This window comes from Lissotriton vulgaris, chromosome 11, assembly GCF_964263255.1.
Source record: "Lissotriton vulgaris chromosome 11, aLisVul1.2, whole genome shotgun sequence".
NCBI classification, from domain to species: domain Eukaryota; kingdom Metazoa; phylum Chordata; class Amphibia; order Caudata; family Salamandridae; genus Lissotriton; species Lissotriton vulgaris.
Genome location: NC_141699.1, coordinates 553,236,313 through 553,259,974, shown reverse-complemented (window position 1 = coordinate 553,259,974; position 23,662 = coordinate 553,236,313). Strand labels below are relative to the sequence as shown.

The following is a 23,662-nucleotide window of genomic DNA, read 5'->3' as shown; positions in this document are numbered from 1 at the left end:
TTTGTTTATTCCGGCATAGAGTGTGTTGCTGTAGTCGAGCCTGCTGGTGACCAGGCCGTGGGTGACAGTCTTTCTGTGTTCGAGGGGGATCCAGTTGAAGGTCTTACGTAGGAGGCGGAGGGTGTGGAAGCAGGAGGACGAGACGGAGTTGATCTGGCGGTCCATTTTGAGTTCTGCGCCCAGGATGTTTCCCAGGTTGCGTGCGTGGTCCGTGGGGGTGGGCGGGCTTACGAGGGCGGGAGGCCACCAGGAGTCATTCCAGGCATATGGGTTTGGGCCCATGATGAGTACTTCCTTTTTGTTTGTGTTTAGTTGTAGGCAGCTGTTTTTCATCCATTTGGCGACGGCTTCCATGTCTTCTTGACAGTTGTGTCTGGCGGTGTTGGGTTCGTTGAATAGGGAGAGGATGAGTTGGGTGTCGCCTGCGTATGACATATTGTTGAGTCCATAGGTTCTGACGATGGGGGCGAGCGGAGCCATGTAGACGTTGAAGAGCGAAGGGCTGAGGGAGGACCCCTGGGGGACTCCGCAGGTGGTAGGTGTAGGGTCTGAGAGGAAAGGGGGGAGTCTGACCCGCTCTGTTCTGCCAGAGAGGAAGGAGCGGATCCAGTTGAGGGCCTTGTCTTGGATCCCTGCGTCGTGGAGTCTGCATATTAGGGTGCAGTGAGAGACTGTGTCGAACACCGCTCAGAGGTCGAGGAGGATGAGGGCGGCTGTTTCTCCTTTGTCCAGTAAGGTACGGATGTCGTCTGTTGCAGCTAGGAGGGCGGTTTCCGTACTGTGTTTTTTTCTGAAATTAGATTGGGAGGAGTCGAGGTTGTTGTGCTCTTCGATGAATGTGGCGAGTTGGCTGTTGATGGCTTTATCGATTAGTTTCGCTGGGAACGGGAGCAGGGAGATGGGTCTGTTTTTGAGGTCGGTGGGGTCCGCCAAGGGTTTTTTCAGGAGGGGGTTGACCTCAGCGTGTTTCCAGTTGTCAGGGAACGAGGCGGTTGCCAGGGAGCGGTTGATGGTGTGGCAGAGCATGGGTGCGATGGTGTTGGCGGCTCTGTTGAAAATGTGGTGGGGGCAGGGGTCCGTGGGGCCCTGGAGTGGATTGACTACACCGTCTTCAGTGTGTCTTCGGTGGTGAGGGCTGTCCAGTTGTCGATCGCTGGCTTCAGGGTGTCTGGGGTGGTTGGTAAGGGTTCAGTGTGTTGGTTGCCTTCATCGAAGTTGTCGTAGATGCTCTTGATTTTGTGGTGGAAAAAGGTGCTGAGTTTGTCACAGAGGTCTTGTGAGGAAGGGATATCGGTGGACTTGCTGGTGGGTTGGGCGAATCCTTGATGATGTTGAAGAGTTCTTTGCTGTTGTGCGCATGAGTGAAGATTCTGTCTTCAATCACTTTTTTCCTCGTTTTTCTGATGAGTTGGTGGTGGGCGTTGGAGGCGTCTCTGAAGTTGTTGTGGGCTTCTGTGGATTTGGTGTTCCTCCAGGCCTTTTTGAGGCGGCGGCAAATGCGTCTGGACTCTCGAAGTTCGGTGGTGAACCATCTAGCTTTCTTGGCGTGGGTGTTGTTGTTTTTCTTTAGGGGGGCTATGGGGTTGGCACTGTTGGAGATGCATCTGTGCAGGGTTCGGGCTGCGGTGTTGGCATCAACGTTTTCCGCGATGGTTGGGGTTGAGTTGCTGAGTGATAAGGTTAGCTGGTCGTCGGTGATTCTGTCCAGTTTCTTCGTGGGAACAGGTGCTGGTGTCTGTGGATGCTGGGTGTTCTGAAGGTGAAGAGGACACATCGATGGTCAGTCCATGGGAGTTCGGTGGTGTGGCTGAAGGTGATGGAGTTTCCTATTGTGAAGAGGGGGTCGAGGGTGTGTCCTGCTGAGTGCGTGGGTTCGGTCACGATCTGGCGGAGTCCAATGTTGTGGAGGTTGTCTGGGAAGGATGTGGTGCTGGGGTCCAGTTGGTTGTCGAGGTGGAAGTTGAAGTCTCCCAGTAGGGTGTAGTTGGTGTACGGGATGGCATGTGGAGAGATGATGTCCGTGATGGAGTTGGCGAAAAGTCAGCGGGGTGCAGGGGGTCTCCACTGAGAACCAGATGATGGAGCGACATGCATGAAGGGGGGGGGGGGTGGGCAGGGGATGAGGGGAGAGGTGGAGTTTTGTTATTCTATTGGTTGTTGAGATAATTATGAGTGGAGGACTGAAACAGACACTTGAGATGCCGATCACCCGGCATAGGGATATAGAGCACGGCTCTCCTGAGGACTCCGATAGGATCGATGAATACAGTTGCCTTTTGAGAAGAACACCGTATGTGGCGAGAAGCCGTGAATAACAATGTATGTTTACAAATATGAGTGTTGAAAACTGCTATTAACAGCATGATGGAAACTCTTACATCCCTTTGTATTGATCCTACTTGTTTTGATGTAACTGGATAAAATTTGTTTACAAAATAAAAAAAACTAAAAAGGAGGACCAATCTTGATATACTGAGAGCCTTATATCGAAGCTCAGCAAGTGATGGTGAGGGTGAAAAACTGAACAGTTTTTCAGGGTCAGAAGATCCACTATGAGAAGATAAAAAACGTATGTCTCCTGGGTAGCTTCAATAGATCTATTTTAGAATATTTTTAGATTTCCAAACTCCACACTTAGAAACGTTTTGGAGAAAAAATGTCAATTATAACCTGTGGGAGGAAAACAGGTTAACTGTTCACATGTAAGTAATCGACTGTGGGAGTTAAGGTTCTGGGGGTAGACTCAGGGGTCCCCCAGGGTCAGTGATGGACTGTTGTTGTACCCTCAGCGGCACTAGGATGGCCGGGTGCAGAGTGTTGAGACCGAATGTTATCCAACGGGGCTAGGGGGCCGCAAGTTGGTGGCTGCTGGCAAGCAGGCCACTGGGTTGTGGGAGCAAAGCTCCTAGGGTTAAGGTCTGGGCAAATGGGGAAACAAAGTAGCACAAAAGGTGGACCCTCAGCAGCACTGGGGCGGCTGGGTGCAGAGTGTGGTTTTGATGTCGGGCGCCCTGTTGTTTTCTATGGAGAACCTCCGGTTTGCAAAAGCACTGCAGGCAGGGAGATGAAGGACTTGTGGGTGTGACCATCACTTGAAGAGGTAAGTTGTGAAGTTAAGGAATGGCTAGGCACCGTCGGTTTGGGCACACAAGGCAATGGGGCGTCGGGCGCAGGGGTGCCTTTTGGGGTCAGATCATCTTACCAGCTCATGGTCGCGGTTAGGGGGCCTTCTGGATTTAGGCTGCAGGCGTCTGCTGGAGGCTCAAGCCAGGTCAGGGGTCACCGGATCTTGGGTCAGGATCGGCGGGATGACCTCCTTGTGGTGTTTTTCCACTCTAGCTCAGGCCGGGTTCTGTGGGTGCAGAGTGGCTGGATTCGTGGTCTCTGGCTGGCACCAGAAGCTGCAGTTTGAACAAGTCCGGTGTTCACAGGAGATTCAGTCTTCGAAGTGAAGGCAGGCAGGTCATCCGGGGTTTTTGAGGTTGCTGTCTGCAGGACACACCAGGATTTCACAGGAGCAGGTTCGAGGGGAGACAGGACTGTAGGGCTGGGGCCAAGTCAGTGGGTGTTGTCCTCTTGTTAGCTCTGCATGGCTCTTCATCCTTCTTATCTCTTTTCTTGTAGTTTCTGGATCTGCCTTCTTGATTTAGGGCTGTTCCCTAAATACAGTATTTAGGGGGCGTTTTGAGGGTCTTGAGGTCAGTGGCCAATGGGCTACTGACCTTAGGGTGACTACACCCTTGATGTGCTCACCCCACCTGGGGGAGTGAGCACAATTCCTAGTCCTGATTGGGAAGTGCCTGCCATCTGAAAGATGGCGAGCACTGGAGAGTGGGCTTCACCTCGCCTGTCCACATGAGGGGTGGAGTTGGCAGAGGTGGGCACACATCCAGGGCTGGCTAGTTTTTCCTGCCTGTCTTCCCGCCGAAAGACAGGGGAGAAAGGAAGGGGGCCTGATCCTGATAGCAGGAGAGGCTGGGGTCGCATTACAAAGGCTGTCAGGCCTTTGAAGCTTCCCTGCCACAGATGGCTCTTCCTGGCCTGGGGAAGGTGGGAACACCTCCGCCCAGGAAAGGCTTTGTTTCTGGTCTCAGGGGTCCAGAAACATGTCTTGTGGTGGCAGACTGGTGTGTACCAGTCAACGAACCCACCAGAGGCTGGTCGTTTTTCAGTGGGCATCTAAAAGATGCCCTCTGTGTGCAGCCCTTAGTGGTCTTCCCTGGTCACAGTGCCCTGGGTACCTGTGGGACCATTTACCAGGGGCTTACCTGTGGCCAGAGATGCCAATTGGGTTAGTTTTGGGGAAAGAACACAGGTCCTGGGAACCGCAGGGACCCAGGGCACACCAAGAAAAAGTGCATCAGTAGTCTGGCAAAAAGTGTGTGGGGGGAGGGGCTACTGCAACATTTAAGAAATAGTGCTCGGAGGCTGTAATTAAAGCCTTCCAAGTAACAACACACGTAACCGGGATGTCCTCATGAGAGGTTACAAAATAAGACATGGTGGCACTAAGGAGGGACTACTAAGCCTATTGTCCAATAAAAAGCGACAGTTTACAGTGGACAATGACACAAGCCAATGAAAAATATGGGCAGAGAATGGGCAAGCTACAAGTCCATACCTGAATACAGCAGGCCTCGCAGAGCAGCGCATGCGCTACCCAGGCTCGACCTCAAAATGATTTAATACCAAGATGACTGTCTTCAGCACACTAACGTTAAGCTAACTGTCCTGATAGTAGACAGTGAATACACAGTAGCCACACTTGAATATCAAACAGGTCTGTCGTGATGAAAATCTCTAGATCGGAAAGAACAAGGGTATGTCCCAAAGAAGCAGTCCTCCAGTGGATGAGAGGTGGGGGCCGGCATAGATTGCTGCCTCTCCCCGGCTTCTAAATCCTTGATATTTAAACCTGGGCGAGTCTCGTGAATGAAGAAGAAAGACCCACAGAGACACCTGAAGCCATAATCACAAGAACGCACTGAAATCACCATGATGTAGAAGAGAAAGAGTTAGAAGGCATTCTGTAAAGTAAGTTTTTTCCTGCAGGGGGAAGGTGTAGTTCACTGTTGTCCCAGGTCCTGGTCAAATAAATGTCGGCCATTGACCGAGCTGTAGGCAAAGGCATGGGTTTGTTTAACAAAAATCCTATAAAACAGCCTCATCACTTTGAAAAGAGACCCTTGTATTAATCATTTAAGGGAGGAAAGAGGGCATGCCGTTTAGGCACGGGTATAAGCCATCTAGGCTGTGGTACAAGTGCACCCCTTCGCAACAATGGTACCCTAAAACTGATGTTAAGAGGCTCGTAAAATCACAAAGAGCTGGAATCCAGCTGAGTGAAAGCGCCTTTAAGTGGTAGTGAAGCTTTCAGACTACAAATCAAATATATATATATTGCCTCTGGCAGTCAAAACGCGTCAGGCTGGGAACTTGCTTGAAGATGGAAACGCACTCGCATTTTTAAAAACTGCATTAATAAAATAAGATTTCTCTACTTCTGTGGTCCATACCCGGTGTTCGAAGACATTGAGCAAATTCAGGATTGATATATATATATGGAATATGCTACTTACCAGTATGCATCTGTTCTTGGCATGTAGGGTTGCTGACATTCATATCTTGTGCATAGATCGCCGCCTAGTGTTGGGTCTGGATGATTGTACCTTGTTGTCCTGGAAGAGTCTTCGAAGTATCACGAGATAGGTGACTCCTCCCCTGGACTACAGTGCACATGGGCATCTTCTCCATCCTCAGATTGCTATACTCCATCTCTGCCAGAATGGCGAAAAACAAAGTAAGAGATGGCCATGCAAAAGAGAATACTGCAGGAGAGAATACTGCAGGTGCAAAAGGCACCGGGCAGGAGGGTGGGCGATATGAATGTCAGCAGGCCTACATGCCAAGAACAGATGCATACTGGTAAGTAGCATATTCCGTTTGAGGCATGTGGGCTGCTGAATTCATATCTAGTGCATAAACTGTATAGATGTATCTCCTCTAGCGGTGGTCACCTGTATCAGCTGCAGCAGTCTGAAAAAGAGTTTTAAGGACAGCCTGGCCTACAGCAGCTTGCTGCTTTGATTGCACGTCTACACAATAGTGTTTAGTGAAAGTGTGTATGGTAGACCATGCTGCTGCCCTACATATGTCTTCAAGGGGAATATTCCCTAAGAAAGCCATGGATGCCCCCATTTTACACGTGCTCTTTGGGGGAACTGTTAGAGTGCGTTTAGCTTTTTGATAGCATATCTGAATGCATTTAACTATCCATCTGGCTATTCCTGATTTGGAGATGGGATTACCTTTATGTTGCGGTGAAAAAGCAACAAACAGTTACTTTGTTTTCCGAAATGATTTAGTCCTGTCAACATAATATAGCAGAACTCTCCTTACATTTAGTGTGTGTAGGGCTCTTTCAGCTACTGACTGTGGGTTTTGGAAGAAAACTGGCAGTTCTATTGATTGATTGATATGGAAAGTGGATATGACTTTTGGCATAAACTTAGTGTTGGTCCTAAGTACTACCCTATGCGCATGTACTTGCATGAAGGGTTCTTGAATTGTTGGTGCCTGAAGCCCACTTACTCGCCTGAGGGAGGTAATGGCAATCAAGAATTCCACCTTCCATGTTATAAATTGCAATTCACATGAGTGGAGTGGTTCGAAAGGAGGTCCCATAAGTCTGATAAGTACCAAATTTAAGTTCCAGACTGGTGAAGGAGGGTGCTTTGGAGGGATTATCCTTTTAAGACCCTCCATAAAAGCCTTGATTGGTGGTACCCTAAACAGGGAAGGTGTTATGGTGATATGCTGCTATAGCAGCAAGATGTAGCCTCATAGAAGAGTATGCTAGATTGCATCTTTGAAGATGCAAGAGGTAACAGATAATGTTTTGGATGGAAGCATCTAATGGATTGATTTGGTTATTGTTGCAATACATTACAAATCTTTTCCATTTAGCTGCATAGCATGCTCTAGTAGTTGGCCGTCTTGCCTACTTGATAATGTTCATGCAATCAGGAGGTAAGTTAAGGTATCCGAACTCTAAGACCTCAGGAGCCAGATCGCTAGGTTCATCTGATTGGGATCTGGGTGTTCGATTTCTCCATGGTTCTGAGTTAAAAGATGGGGCGAGAGGCGCAGTTTTTAATGGGGAACTACTGAAAGTTCCAGGAACGTTGTGTACCATGGCTGTCTTGCCCATGTGGGAGCAACCAGGATCATTGTGAGTGACTGCTGACGTAGTTTGTGTGCCACCAGCGGAATCAGTGGAGCTGGTGGAAAAGCATACGCAAATCTGCCTGACCAGTTCATCCATATCGCATTGCCCTGTGACAACGGATGTGGGAACCTGGTGGCAAAGTACTGGCATTTTGAGTTTTCGTTTGTGGCAAACCGATCCATCTCTGGGTGCCCCCATTTCTGGAAGAATGGTTGGAGAACTTGGGGGTGAATCTCCCATTCGTGTAGCTGTTGGCCGTGTCTGCTTAGCAGATCCGCTACTTGATTGTCTTTCCCTGGCAGGTGTTCTGCTAGGAGAAAAATGTTTCTCTGAATTGTCCACCTCCATATGCTCTGTGCTAAGTGGGACAGCTGTGGAGAGTGTGTCCCTCCTTGTTTCTGGATGTAGTACATGGCTGTCATGTTGTCCGTCTGGATCAACAAAGCCTTGTTGTACAAGTATTTCTGGAATGCTTTTAGTGCCAGAAATATTGCTAGCAACTCTAGTTGGTTGATATGCAGTTTATTTTGTTTGATTGTCCAGAGCCCTTGGACTGTGTATTGAAGTAAGTGGGCTCCCCAACCTGTCAGTGATGCGTCCGCTGTTAGTACTAGTTATGGATCCGGCTCTTGGAACAGTCACCCCTTGGAAAGGTTTTGTGGGTTCCACCACTGCAGAGAGTTGTAAGCGCGACTGTCTACCAACACTAGGTCCTTCAGTTGTCCTTGAGGTTGGTTTCACTGCCGTGCTAGGCATTCTTGCAGTGGACGCATTTGAAGTCAGGCATGAGGGACAATGAATATGCAGGAGGCCATCATGCCTATGAGCTGCATGAACACTCGAGCTGGCAAAGAGTGTTGTGGCTGAAATCTTTGAATGAGAGTCTGCATGTTGGCTATCCTGGCTGAATTTGGATATGCCTTTGCTACTGAGGTATCTATTGTAGCTCACAGATATTGCTGTATGTGGGAGGGCTGTAGATGCGATTTTGGGTAGTTTATGGAAAAACCCAGGCTGTGTAGCAGCTAGAGTGTCTGAGATGTATGGCTTGCACCCTGCGTGTACGAGTTTGCTTTTATGAGCCAATCGTCCAGGTATGGAAACACGTGGATGTGTTGCCTTCTGAGGTGTACATTTACTACCGCTAGACATTTTGTGAATACTCTTGGGTTACCCCGAAGGGGAGAACCTTGAACTGATAATGTTGACCTTCTCTTGTGAACCTGAGGTATTTTCTGTGAGCTGGATGGTATGTGAAAATATGCGTCCTTGAGGTCTAATGTTGCTAGGAAGTCGCCTTGCTGGAGTAACAGGAGTACTTGTTGTAGAGTGATCATATGGAAGTGCTCCGAGAGTATGTATTGGTTCAGCGGTCTGAGGTCCAATATTGGTCTGAGGGACTCGTCTTTTTTGGGAATAAGGAAGTATATTGAGTATATTCCTGTCCCTTGGTGTTGAATAGGGACTGGCTCTATGGCCCCCTTTTCTAGCATGGATTTCACCTCTTGTTGTAACAGGGCGATGTGTTCTTTGGACATAGGACGGTGTTTGGGTGGTGTGTTGGGTGGAGTAGAAGTGAGTTCCAGGCAATAACCATACTGGATAATTTGTCTCACCCACCTGTCTGTGGTAATTGCGTTTCAGACTGGTAGGAATTGTTTGACTCTGCCTCCGACTGGTGTTAGATGGTCTGGAGGGAGTGTGATGAGGTCACTGTTTGGTGGCAGTGGAGGCTCTGGTGTTATTGCCACCACGTTCTCTGCCCTTGTTATTATTGCCCCTATAACCTCCCCTGTTAGAGCCTTTGTTAAAGGAGCTTTGGGTGCTGCTTTTATATGTAGACGAAGTCTGTGGAGTGTTGCCTCGTGCGGTGCCTCTGTAGGAGGAGCGACGAAAGGAACCTCTGTGTTGTTGAAACTGCAGTGCGCCCATAGATTTAGCAGTTTCGGTATCTTTTTTCATTTTATCTAAAATGGTATCTACTGCAGGGCCAAACAGGAAGTCTTGATTACCTGGTTGGTTGAGGATGGTGGATTGCAACTCATTCTTAAAACCAGAGATGCGTAGCCACGCGTGTCTGCGTAGTAATAAGCTAGTATTAATGGACCTGGCTGCTGTGTCGGCTGCGTCAAGCGCACATTTAATGGAAGCATTGGCAATAAATTTGCCTTCTAGTATGAGGTCGTTAGCCTGAGCTTTGTAAGGTTCTGGCAGGTGTTGCAGTAAACCCTCAAGCTGGTCATAGTGTGCTCTATCGTAGCGAGCTAGTAGAGCCTGCGTGTTTGCAATCCTCCATGAATTCGAAGCCTGTGAGGCCACTCTTTTGCCTGAGGCTTCCAATATCTTAGACTCCTTGTCAAGAGGTGGAGCATCTCCTGTCGTTTGCGAGTTTGCTCTTTTGCGAGCGTTTGCTACTACCAGTGAGTCTAAAGGCAACTGGCCTTTAATGTAAGCAGGGTCTGTAGGGGCCCTTGTATTTCTTTTCTATTTATTTATTTATTTATTTTGAAAGTTTTATATAGCGCGAACAAGATCTTTGCAGATATCAGAGCGCTTTACATAGGATGGGTACATGAGGGAGCATAGTCAAACAGATAAATCAATAGATCAAACAGTACAAATAGGTGGCTGCAAAGCCAATCATGTGAGTAATAAGACAACTAATACAAATAATCAGAGGGGTCAGACATGTAGTATAGATCGGTGCAGAGTATTAACAGAGTTCGAGATAATAGTTCAAGTGTATTTAGCCATAAGGATAGCTTTTACTTCATTTTTAAAGAGTGCAGTGGAAGAGATAAGCCTGGTTTCGGGAGGGAGTGAGTTCCAGATCCTAGGCGCCATTCCTGAGAAGGAGCGCTTATATGTTTTTTCCTTCCGGAATCTTCGAGGTTTTAGCAGCAGATTGTTTGTGCCTCTGGTATTTCTAGCTCCGCCAGAGATTGTCAGCTTCTGAGCGAGGTAGCCGGGTGAGTTTAGGTGAACCGCCATGTGTGTCATGCAGGCGATTTCCAGATGTATTCTGGCTTCAAAAGGCAGCCAGTTCAGGGTTTTCAAGTCAGGGGTAATATGGGAGTGCTTTTTTGAGCCAGTGATGAGTCTCGCTGCAGCGTTTAGAGAAGCTCTTAAGGGTGCGGTTGTAGTTAGGGGGAGTCCGCAGAGGGCGATGCTGCCGTATTCTATTCGAGGGATGACTAGTGCTTGTACTGCGGTTTGGAAGTCTTTGGCTGGGAGGAAGGGTTTAAGTTTCCTCAGAGTATTGATTTGGAAGTTCGCTCCCTTTGTTGCCTTGCTGATATGTTGCTGCATGTTGAGATTGGTGTCGAGTGTTATGCCTAAAGATTTTGCTGAGTCCACAATGGTGGGTTGGACATTGAGTGCGGTTAGGTGTTTAACTCCATGCGCGCTAGCGGAATTCCGCTCCTGCGCTGAGTTTTCGTAAATCGCATGTTATGTGACGAGCTGGGCTCGTCATCAGCGTGCGAGCGGGCTACGCCATGACGAGCCCAGCTCGTCATCAGCGTCGAAGGGGTTAAGCCAAATTTTAGTGGTGGAGATCTTCGCTGGAGGTGAGATCAGAAGGAACTCTGTTTTCAGGGCATTGAGTTTGAGATGATTATCGGCAAGCCAGGATTGGGTGCCTCTGATCGTTGAGTTCAGGAGCAGGATGTCTTTGGGGGATTGTAATTTGAGATAAAGTTGGGTGTCATCGGCGTAAATGTGAAAGTGTACATTGGATGCTTGTAGCAAGGTGGTCAGAGGCTCCATAACTAGGTTGAACAGAGTTGGGGATAGAGAGGATCGTTGGGGGACGCCTAGCGTTACAGGTATTGGCGAGGACATCAGGTTGTTGCTCTTGAATTTCTGCGACCTGTTGTGAAGAAAGGAAGTAAACCACTTGAGAACAGTTCCAGATAGACCCATTCTTGTGTTTAGTAGTTCTAGTAAATTCTCATGTTTAACGGTGTCGAATGCTGAAGAGAGATCAAGAAGGATGAGGAGGCATGTGTCGTTTTGGTCTAGCATTTGAAGTGCGTCGTCAATTATGTGAGTCATAGCAGTTTCTGTACAGTGTCCTGCTCGGAAGCCTGACTGGTGAGGGTTGAGGAGATCAAATTGTTCAATGTGTTTAGTCAATTGTAGTTGTGCGCATTTTTCCAGCAGTTTGGCGAGAGTGGGAATATTGGTAATGGGACGATAATTGTTGAGATCAGAGGAGTCGGCTGTAGGTTTCTTTAGAAGAGGTGTGACTTGTCCAACTTTGAGGGAGTCAGGTATGCTTCCTTGTTGGAGAGAGCTGTTGATAATTTTAGTCCAGAGAGGGAGGAGCAAAGGGGTAAAGTCTTTTACTGCGGTAGCAGGAAGGGGGTCCGTGAGGTGATTGGATGGTTTCAGGGTGCTGAGCAGTTTGTCTATTTCTTCTTCCGAGTATGTGCCAAAGGTTGACCATGTAGCACTGTTTTTTGGTTCAGTGGGTGCTAAGCACTGGTGTTTGGAGTAGAGGCTTGCGTCAATGAGTAGCTCGCTCTTAATGTTGTCAGTTTTTTTGGATAAAGAAAGCAGCGAAGTCTTCACAGGAGGGTGCTTCACGCATAGTGTTGAGTGGTTGGGGTTGGTCCTTGGATTGTGATCTGATTAGCTCAAACAGTTTTCTCGGGCGGTTTTTTGCTTGGTCGAGCTGGAGGCTGAAGAAATCTGATTTTGAGCGTTTTATTTTCCTGAAGTAGGCGTTTCTCTTTTTCTTTAGAGCTTTTAGGTGCAGTGCAGAGGGAGCTGATCTCCAGGTGCGCTCTGCCATTCGCATGTCTCGTCTATCCTCATTGAGACTCCCGTCATACCATGGGTTGGAGATTTTATTAGAGACTCTTTTTAGCTGCATAGGCGCAGCCTCATTAATTATTGGGGTCATAGCGTTGAGATAGTGGTCAGTCAGGGTTTGAACGTCCGTAGCGCCTGTCGGTGGGTGTAGGAGATTGCGACTGTTAGGGGGCAAAGAGCCTAGGTTGAGTTTTTTCATGTCTCTTTTCCAGACTTTGGGCTTAGAGAATTGAGCCGGGTTAACTTTGACTTTTTCATTGATGAAGAATGTGACAATATGATGATCTGACCAGTCACAGGGTTGGATGGACTTGAGTTGGATAGAGTCCTCTTTGGAGATGATCAGGTCAAGGATAGAGCCTTTCTCGTGGGTCGGGCTGTTGCATATTTGGGTGAGGTTAAGAGCATCGAGGACATTTTTAAGACTATTTACCACCGCGTCATTGCGATCGTTCCAGTGGAGATTGAAGTCACCAAGGTATATTTGGGTGAGCTGCCGTCCGGAATTGGTTGAGATCATATCCATGATTTGTTGGGAAAAGGTGAGGTTGTCCCTGGGTGGGTGGTAAATGCTGTGGAGAGAGCATATCGGTTTGCCCTCACTAATAATGTCAAGGCAGATGTATTCCCAGGATGTTGGGGATGGTAAGGAGGTGGTATTGACTTTCAGAACAGAGAGGTTGTTCCTGTAGATGCATGCGCTTCCACCACCTATTTTGCCTGATCGGTCGAGCCTGATAATGTGGTAGTTGGGATGAACCAGAATGTCCATTATAGGTGACGAAGATTCAGATAGCCATGTTTCAGTCAGGATGATTAGGTCAAGGTCCAGCGATAAGAGGAGATCAGCAATGGCGGCGGAATGTTTTGAGGCCGATCTGCAGTTGAGGAGAGTGCATTTGAGACGGGGTGTGTTGAGGGTGGTAGAGGGTTCTAGAGAGAGAGGGACTTTTCTAAGGTTATTGGGGATAGAGAATCTGCTGTTTAGTGTGGGGGGCCTAAGGGGATTTGAGTGTATCGTGGGAATGGTGAGGTGTGAGGTGGTTGTGTGGTTTTGGGGGGCTGGGTCATAGGAGCGGAGAAGGGTGAGTGTGTCGAGGTCAGAAGTAGGGCTGTGGGTGCGATGAGGGCGGTTGTTGCGATTGCGAGCTGGGATTGAGGTTCGGTGTGGGGAGAGTTGAGTGAGAGAGTTAATCGGAAGGGTGGGGGACAAGTTGGGCGGGGAGGGGTTGCAGGGGCGACGAGGGGGACGAGGGCAGTTTCTGCGAATATGAGCAGGGATTGACGCCCGGTGTGGGGTGTGTTGAGTGAGGGAGTCAGCAGGAGGGGTAGGGGACAAGTTGGGAGGGGAGGTGGAGGTGGGTGAGGGGTGTATGGGTGTGTGGAAAGTAGTTCTTTGATGATGTGTATGTCTTCTTTGATCTGAATGAGGGTGGCCATGATGTTGTCCATCGTGGGGTAGGTGGTGGAGGTGGGGGTGGCAGTCAGAGGTGCATGACTGACCAGGGAATTCGCGTGCAGGTGGGAGAGTGGGCTGGTGTTCGAGCAGGGCTGCGTTCAATCCAGGGATTGAGTACCCATGCACTGGCTGGATCTTTGAATATATCTGGCGCGTGTTTTAGTACCGCTTTCAGCATAGGAAGTGTCCTGACATTTTTCTCAGAGGTAAGAAAAGTGTCAAATAGAAAATCTTCTTCTATTGGGTCAGTGTGCATGTTGACCTTGTGGTGTTTTGCTGCCCTATCTAGCAGTTGGTTAAACACAATGGTGTCGTCGGTAGGCGACGGCTTTGTAGGGTATGGGGAGGTATCAGTAATGGGTTGTGTGTCATATGGATCATTCTGATCCTCCCATGTGTCATCCTGTGGATGTGGATCCTCTGGTTCGTTAAAGTCATCTTGAGGATCTTCCCCTATGTTATCCTCATCATTATAGTCTGAATGTGTAGGGGAATAGGGCACAAAAGGCATATTGGGATAGAAAGGAGGAGGAGGAGTAAAAGGCCTAGAGGGAGAAGTTCCGAAGTCCTTTTTCTTCAGAGAACAGGGGAAGGAGTGTCTGTGTCCAATGGTCTCTTTTTCCGGTAATAAACTGTAACTTTGCCAGTCGCAGGGTTTATATACAGTTTAGATTGTTCCTCGGATTCCAGATCGGGATGGAAGAGTTCTTCTTCCACTGTCCGTGTCTTTGGCGCCAATGTTTTTGGCTTACTGACTTGTTTGTGACTTTTTGGCTTGAGGGCCTTCGGTTGTGGAGTCTTTTTCTGCTCGACTGTTGCTTTGGGGTCGGTAACCTTTTTCGGTTTGACGTCTTTTGTTGGTTTAGCCGTCTTTTTCGGCTCGCCGGCTTTCTTTGGGTCGACGACCTGTTTCGGATTGACCAGAGCTTTTGGTTCGATACGCTTTTTGTGCTCAACTTTTTCGGGTCGATGGGTTTTGTGGTGTGATCCTGTTTTTGTTGATCCACACTCTTTTTAGGATTGACGGCCTTCATTGGGTCGTGAGTTCCTTTTGGATCGACGACCCGCTTTGGTTCGAGGCTTTTCTTCGGCTCGATAGCCTTTGACTCGATAACCTTTTTAGGTTGGGCGACCTTCTTTAGTTAGACCACCTTCTTCGGCTCAACGACTTTTGGCTCAACGCCTTTATTCGGTTCGACGACCTTTGGCTCTACGGCCTTCTTCAGTTCGAAGACCTTCGGTTCGACGACCCTCTTGGGTTCGACAACCTTCTTGGGGAGAACGTTACGTGGACCTGGGCAATCAAAAGGCTTTTCAGAGCCGAGCCCGAAGGCGGGGCTTCTGAAGGAGCTTGTCGATCTCGGCTAAGGCCTTTAGGCGATGCTTCGACCGGAGGCTTCGGTTTCGGGATAAGCGGCGATGGGGGCTGTGTACTCACGGTTTGCCCCGGCGGGATCTGGTCATCCGAGTCCGACTGGTCCTCGACGGTGACTATCTGTAGATCCGAGTCCTGCCACTTCTGGGAGGTCGTGTTCATCATCGAAGATGTTCCTCGGTTCCGGTGCTGGTCGCTCCATCTCTTGCCTAGCAGCCCGTCGAATCCGGATGGTCTTCTTCGAACGGAATTTGGCACAAGCTGGGCAATTTTCTTCGTTGTGCTCCGGTGATAAGCACTTGTTGCATACTGTATGTTTGTCAGTATGCAGGAATTTGGAGTGGCATTGTGGGCACCTTTTGAACGGGCTCCTTTCCATCGACAGCAGGCACACATGGCGTCGAAAGGCCCAACCGCCCGCGTCGACGACCGGATCAAGATGGAAAGTTTGGTTGAGTCAAGAAGTACTGAGCGAGAGCAATACCGTCGAAGGCCTTTTGGCCTTTTAATGAAGTTTAGTTTTGGTTTAGAGTAGTGGAATAACATCCGAACCCAATGGCGGAAAAAAACAATCTGAGGATGGAGAAGATGCTCATGCGCACTGTAGTCCAGGGGAGGAGCCACCTATCTCGTGATACTTCAAAGACTCTTCCAGGACAACAAGGTGCAATCATCCGGACCCAACACTAGGCAGCGATCTATGCACAAGATATGAATTCAGCAGCCCACATGCCTCGAACATATACATATACAGTGCGGATGCAGCAATTACTTCACTATCATGGGGCAACAACTGGCACTAAGCAGCAGTATGTAAATACGCCAACTTGGGACAATAGTGCTTAATAATTGTTTATCACGCTATCAAGCAGCAATTGAACTAACATGCACGATCCTAAAGACACTGTTGGTGCATTCTGGTTGTTCGTGGTCAAACTCGCAGTTTTCCAGGATCTCCGTTCCTGGTTTAGAGCTCGCCCTGCAGGACCGGCGGCCCCCAGCAAAGCGGAGGTGTTTCTTGTGATATATATATACACCACTCACCTGCACCTCGTTTTAACCAGCACAGAGAGCGCAGAGACCCAGGAACAGGCACTGATGAGAGCCATTTGGAAGGCTTGAAACGCGTCTGCCTTAGCGTTTCAAGGGACCTGCTGGCACCACGCGCATATCATTTTAATAAAACCCTTGCCTTTGAACTCCGGAGTGTGCCGTGCCTTTTTCGACCAGGAGGAGGTATTGGAGATATATATATATATATATATATCTCCAAACGAAAGCGCTCAAGCTTGAAGACCCCACACACGACGTGTAAGTATGCCGCTTTATTCTTTGGCAGGCAGCAGCTAAATAACAATTTTCTTCACAGCATATCGTTTTGCCGTTTAACGCCATACGCGTTTCAGGAGTCATACCCTTGTTCACTGGCTTCGGCAATGGCGGAGAAGAGCCTTTCACGTTGTGCACTCACGTTCTTTAATTGGCATAGTCCCGCCCCCTCGGGCGCGTGCATTGTGGTCTTGGTAGTTTGGTTCAATAAAATCCATATTGGAAAAGGCTATATTTCTCCTTTTGGTAATATAAATCCGTCGGGTTGCTGTTACAGGCAAAGGTCATCTGCTGCTTTTCTTGCGCCTGGCAAAAGCAAAGGGGCTACGCCGTTCCTGATGTGCATCCGAAATACGGGTGTACAGACCTGCATCAACTGCAGTGGGGAGACCTCGTGACCGGAGCAGATGCAGATATATATATATCTGGACGGCCAAAACGCGTCTGACAGAGTGGGATTAAAGAAATAAATAATGCTAGAGTAAAAAGTTGGTCCACGCCCGTGATTTCGTTCGAAAAACGAGTATATTGCGAGTCGTTGCGTATATATATATATATATATATATATATATATATATATATATATATAAGCAAAAGCCCTCGAGCTTTAAAAGGGCACACGACGAACTCCCAGCCATCCGGTTTTCGTGCCTTGAGATGCGTGCCACTTGAACCTTCAAATTGATTAGCGATGTCCGACGCGTTTCAAGGCTTCAGCGCCTTTTCATCAGGGACTGTGCACAGAGGGAAAGAATGTCTTCACTGGGACTCCATTTCCTGCCTTTTATTGCTGAAAGGACCGCCTCAGTGGGCGTGGTTAGATCGAGGTCGCCAGCTGAGCTGGTCTTTGTAGTCCTGTTCCAGTGAGGTGAGTTTGACGCCCTGAGTGGGCTCCCGCCCTCTGTCAATTGCCATAAAGTATTACCTTTGAGTAAGGCAAAAGTCTGAGCTGCACGCATAATTTTTCCATTAGCAGTTCGTGCTGGCAAGATGAAACTAGTGTTTCTTCTGCGGCCCCTTCTCTCTCATTAACCATCAGATGCGAGAGGGAAGGTGGTGCTCCTCTTGTCACGGCCAAGGGCAGCCGCGCTGAAATGTCTATGAGCAAAAGCCCTCGAGCTTTAAAAGGGCACACGACGAACTCCCAGCCATCCGGTTTTCGTGCCTTGAGATGCGTGCCACTTGAACCTTCAAATTGATTAGCGATGTCCGACGCGTTTCAAGGCTTCAGCGCCTTTTCATCAGGGACTGTGCACAGAGGGAAAGAATGTCTTCACTGGGACTCCATTTCCTGCCTTTTATTGCTGAAAGGACCGCCTCAGTGGGCGTGGCTAGATTGAGGTCGCCAGCTGAGCTGGTCTTTGTAGTCCTGTTCCAGTGAGGTGAGTTTGACGCCCTGAGTGGGCTCCCGCCCTCTGTCAATTGCCATAAAGTATTACCTTTGAGTAAGGCGAAAGTCTGAGCTGCACGCATAATTTATCCATTAGCAGTTCGTGCTGGCAAGATGAAACTAGTGTTTCTTCTGCGGCCCCTTCTCTCTCATTAACCATCAGATGCGAGAGGGAAGGTGGTGCTCCTCTTGTCACGGCCAACATCATAGCTCTAGATTTTCAAAAGATTTTATGGAGAACTCCGGGCAAACAAGACTCGTTTTGGCGCTTAGCCTTCGTCGTTCTCTGCACGCGTCTTGTTTGCCCGGAGTTCGGAATAAAATGTTTTGAAACCCCCCCATCCCTGAGAGTGCCGTCTTCTGTTACGGGTACGATTACCCGATGGAGCTATGAGCGTTATGTTGACGCAAGAACACCCCCGCTTGGCGTGCACCCGTTCTTGAGTGCAACTGGCTGGTGTTTTGGAGCAGATAGATATATATATATCCGACATAAAAAGGAAAGTCCTCATCATCGCGGTCCAGGGCACTGTAACGCCTCCAGATGGAGTGCAGATAGGATCTGTGCCAAACGTGCCAGGGAAAGCATTAACTGTCAGTGCAAATGACTGGTCCTACTGTACATGGCAAAACGTTGTGCCTAGACCCCTTATTCAAACTCTACTTGATGGACTAGTTCAATAGTGCCCAGTACCCACAGATGCTTAACTGCCTTAGAGAGGGGCAAGGCAGGGGAATGTAGCTCTGCATGGAGTCAAGATTTCCTCGGAGGTTGCGTCCTTGATAGAAAGTTCCCCACGCGGGGGGTAACTTTCTCCTGATCCTCCTAATCATAGTAAGAAGTGAGCTGTGATACCTCTCTGTTCACAGTAACATCCAATGACGTCCCCTCTAACACCCATATCCTATGGTGGCATAAACAGACAGCTGCCTGCCTTTGGCAAACCGCGAAGCACATTCCCTTTGTGAAGGAGAATGTTACGGTTCCTACAGACTGGGTATTTACTTTCCTATCATAAGGTTGCATTCACAGTGCTTTAACTTCTCTGCTTTTGTCCACAGGAGATAGCCGAAGGAGCTTTGTAGACCTTCTTACCAATGAATGACTGAATTATTAAGAATTTATAGAACAAATACCTAATGGGGTGTTTCCCAGTCTAACTTGACAAACTGGAAAACGAAGACTAGCTGGCACGAGAAGAGGTGTTAAGGAGCTACAGAGCAGTAGAAGGTTGTCATGAAGAGATAGGTTAAGTATTAGCTTGTTCCAGGGATTGGCAGCAAAAAATGGAAAGGAATCAACAACCGCTCTGCATTCACAAATTCAAGGGCCAATTAATAACTGAAGGGTGGAAGACTTTCAGACACCTGAATGGACGTTAAGGATGACTTTTAGACTGAAGGCCAATATTCACTTTCTGAGCAAGGACATGATGGAAGAAACAAAGGCTCTTGAAGATGGATGTTTTGGCTATCACAAAGCAGTGAAGATCTAGAAAAATAATCAGTCATATGCAGGTGGCAAGGATGTTAAAGAATTAACCAGGCTGCTGCATTCTCAACTGTCACTAATGTGGAGAGGAGATATCAGGGAGCACAGAGATATAGTGAGTGACCATAATCAAGCTAGAGAGCAAAAACCACTGCTTTCGACCAGGGAGGCCGAACAATGACTTGTAGGAACTATTCATACTTTCATGAGAACGGAGGAGGTCAAACTGGCTCTGGTGGGGAGAATAGAAGTTAAAACTTCCTGCCTTAAGTAGAAATTGGGTCATAAGATCAAATACAGAAAGAATCCCTCTAAATAAATTCCTCGCAATTTCAAAAAGTAGGAAAAGAAAAAAACACAGAAAGCGCAGTATACAAAAAAAATCATGGAAGCTATACATCCAAATATTTGATACTATTATGAAAAGCGGAGAAGCCGGGATAGTCACGTTATTACTTATCATGCACCAATCACTGGTTCTAGAGCCCAACCACTGTTCTTCACAATTTGAGGTTGTGGGTAGGAAAATAATCTAGGGAGAAGTCTATTTCCCTGTGTGTTATGGATTTCATGAATGTCAACATGAGTCATAGGTTTATAGCTAACATTCAGACTCTGCAGAAACACAATTTACAATGCTCCGCAGCTAACACTAGACAGCAGGAAAGTGCAGGGCATGCAAATCTACAACACTAAACTGCGAGCCTGTGTTTCATGCAAGTAATATTTTCGTAACTTGCCTTCTGTAAGCTAAACTCTCTATGGGGTGGATGACTTCGAGTATTCTATTGACTTTTGAGTAAATTATCTACATAGATGTAGCAGATGGATCACCAGAACCCTTACTAGACAGCCTGTTTAATAAATATTCCCAGAGCCAAAACTGGTGTGAGAAGGGCGACATATCACACACTAAGAGACTGGAAGATAATAACACATTCAACTAGTAAAAACTCTGCCACAACAAATAAAATGGTATCACCACCATCTCAACTACATTTCATTGCACCTCTAGTCTACCTTGTCCACCAAGGATGCTTTAAGTAGTTAAAGGTGCCTCAAGCATCGATTAGGGCCGTGCCCATCTGACAAATACTGGTTATTTCTACAACATAGTCGAATTACTCAATATCAAAGGTAACAACAGGATCTAATGTGTCTTAAACTGTATGTTATTATATTGAGATCACTAAAAAGTCCATACAAACTTACTGTCTCAAGGCTGTTCTCCAGTGGGCATCTGGGAATTGTGAACGGGGGACCAGGCTACACTGGTCACCTTTGTCCAAGACAGCCTTGTGTTAACTCGGAGGGTACACACCAGGTTTTTCTTCTTGCTGCTGTGCTAAGCTTCTCTTAAAAACTGGTGGCGAGCAGAGTGTAGGTTGAGATTTAGCTAGCAAAGAAGTTACCTACCTGACAGTACACCTCAATGACTATTAATATACCTATATGAATTAGCTTCAGTGAACTGCAGGCCAGAGTTGTTTTTTTTACTTGGTGAGTTAAGTGGAAACACAGAAATGAGTAGGAAAATCTCCCAGGCAGAAAAAGCACATTTGTGCTGGAAAAATGATGTGCATATGGGAACAAACAAAAGATGTAGAAAAGCAGTATCTGAGATAAACTGGGGAAAAAAGGACTTGATGAGTAGAACACTCAGCGCATTAGGGCCCAAGTCTAGGAGCCATAGAGATTGTGCAAGTGCCAATGCATCCAAACTCATCTTCCATTACTCTATGCAAATGAGTGCCAGTTACCGCTCATTAAAGTCATATGTCCAACAAATTTGAAGGAAGGTGGGTTGGAACATGGTTGTGTAAATATGAATTAGTGCTGATGGGGAGACTAACCTTTATTAGCAATGGCTTGACTCAGCTAAAATACATGAAGAAATGACTTATGGAACAAGCAAAGCAGCACTGACCTACAGGTGGAATGATGTTCCACCTAGGGATGGTAGGGACCAGGAAATTGTAAAACAGTAAAAACATAGAAAACAAACTTTCCCAACAAGATTGAAACCTCCACCATAAGCTACCAGAAGAGCAAACAAAGCCAGTCTATAAACGCACTTAACGCTTTTGGGCTACAGTAAGGAGTATTCATTCCTTAGCACACCAGGAGGACCATCAGCATGAGCCATCACAACCAAGCATATTGCAAGTCTTTTTTCCACACTCATCAAACTCACCTGGGCCCTTATCAAGGCCTCAAAACTGGGCTTGAAGTAATCCGTTCGGCTGTTGTAAAATTTGGGCATCTCATCCAGCAGCTGTCTGTTTTTGGCTTCGAAGTCCTCCTTCACAGGTCTCAATTCTTCCCGAGCCTGGAGAAGAAGAGACAGAATGATCATTCAAGCTATGAAGAAACAGGTATCAAATGGCCACGGAAAGAAGGCCTAATGGGCATAACACAGGGGTAAGCAGGCTCACGAGATCAGTAGGCAGAGAGGTGTCATACTGCACCACTAACAATGCCAGTTTACGTTGTGTTAAAGAGGTAATTAGGTCAGGGTGAGTCAAGACCCACTGTATATCAGGCCTAGATGCATCAAAACAGAGATGATCAGACTCAGGTGAGTCATTATATAGAGGTCAGGCCTATGTGAATTACAACACAAAGGTAACTACACACCTCTGCTCGGCCTTGCTCGCCTCTTTCTGTCAAATGGTTTGACCACTCTTGTACGAGGGCTCATGGTGACCTTCTGATGGCTCTCAGGAAAAGATCCAGGGATAGATGTAAAGTTGCTTTCCTTCGAGTATCGTACAAAGCATATGAAGTGCATCATGAAAAACAGGAGGCCTGGCAGGACCTTCCCATTGCCTGTACCTCCAGATCTATCGCTCATTTTTGGGAGATCGTGAATCGCCCACTATTCATTCCAGACTCGGGAAGTTCATTATCACAACAAATTTCAGCTGACTTGTGGGTTAAACCTTTTGAAGCCATCTACAACAGGCCTTTCTCTACTGTTGGTCCCACTGAGTCTCACCCGGTTTGACATCTAAGAGTGGCTTTTCTCTTTCCTTTAACTGTGAAGAAGAGATGCTATTCTTGCTCTCCTTAGCAATGAGAACTCTGCCTCTAATGAGGTTCTGATGGATCTATTTAAGTGCAGCATACATCTATTAGCTCCATTACTAATCATCTATTTTAACATGGCCCTTAAACATAGCCTACCTAGCTGAAGGTCTAAATAAGTCGTTGTCCCCGTAAAGAAAAAGCGCTCGAGAGATGACCCTCAGTGGTATTGCCCAACCTCTTTGATAGACTCCAAGGTCAAACCAATAGGGAAAATGACAGCAGTGTGCCCTTTGAAGCACACTAGAGTTTTATGCCAGATAAGGGGACTAGTGAGTAAACCTGTACCATCTAACTAACAAGTACACTGTGGCCATCCCTGGCGCTATACATCTGGCTTTTATGGGCTTAAGTTTCACTTTCGGTAGGGTTAGCATAGGCAAGTTGCAGCCTATAATGCTGGATTTGGTGATTGACAAGAACATTGTCCTCTCCTTACATGACTTGCACTTTAACTTGAGCACCTCCATCAGGTATGGTTTAATGTCAGAACGCACTATGCACGTTTCACTACCGGGGGGGGGGGGGAGGGGGGGGGGGGATTAATGGGGGGGGGAGGATTAATAGGGGGGGGGTTTAGACAATTGTGTATTCTGGCCCTGTTTTTATTCACTCTCCATGTTAACAAGCTGGAGCAAGCCTTAGTAACTGGGAGCTGTAACCTGCCTATGTTAGGTGGCCGATACAAAAGGGGATGACGGACGGAGCGTTTGAGCAAATCAAACACTCACCCCCAGTCAACTGATCTGGGTTTAATCCATCACCATTCTTTAGCTCACTCAGCCACCCCAGTTCAGACATGGCCAAATGCAAATCAGTCTGACCCTGTGCCTCATGGGAATAGTCCAGCCCGAAATGCCAAGCCAAGTCTTCCCTGGACCGGAAACAAGCATCCTGGGACCAGTTTCGGATTCATAATCCTCATCAGCCAGGCTATCTTGAATCCAGTGGCCAAGTGAGCAAGGGACTCACGTCTGAGCATACCCTGCCAACTTTGGGCGAACAAAGCGATACAAAAGGGGATGATAGACGGAGTTATTGAGCAAATCAAAAGTTAGGTGGCCAGCCAGCCAGTTCTCCTATATGTAGATGATGCCGTCTTAGTTTCCAGGATGGGCCAAGGTCTCCAATTTTTACTGGACCTTTTTAGCAATTACATGGACATACTTGATATAAGTATTAACTCCATTAAATCCCATACTATAATCATAGGTCCCAGAAACACCAAACGCAAAACCCACCTATCTTAGGGTAAAATATGCACTAAAGTCAAAACCATTTCCTATCTAGGCATTTTGTTTGAATCCCCCATAACCTAGTCATGACTGATTAGGGAAAGGAGGCATTTCTTTGCCAGAAGTATTGCTGCAGTTAGGGCAAAAGTCGGTGGGGGCCATGCTAGAGATTTATAAAGCTAAATGTGTGCACTTAGAGTCCTACGATATTTGGGAGCATGCCAGCATAACCACCTCACAATGTGCCAA

The 23,662-nt window shown here is 47.4% G+C and overlaps 1 protein-coding gene across 2 annotated transcripts in view; it reads right to left on the bottom strand.

Annotated features, from left to right (window-relative positions):
- The window catches only part of BIN3 (bridging integrator 3), a 188,610-nt gene that overhangs the window by 13,599 nt on the left and 151,349 nt on the right, over positions 1–23,662 (bottom strand). For both annotated transcript variants that reach the window (XR_015300927.1, XM_086943619.1), the window contains exon 8: positions 21,286–21,420. Coding sequence is in view for 1 of the 2 variants with exons in the window: in XM_086943619.1 (XP_086799745.1) it covers positions 21,286–21,420 (135 nt within the window). In the remaining variant the exon portion in view is untranslated. The remainder of the gene's footprint in view (positions 1–21,285; positions 21,421–23,662) is intronic.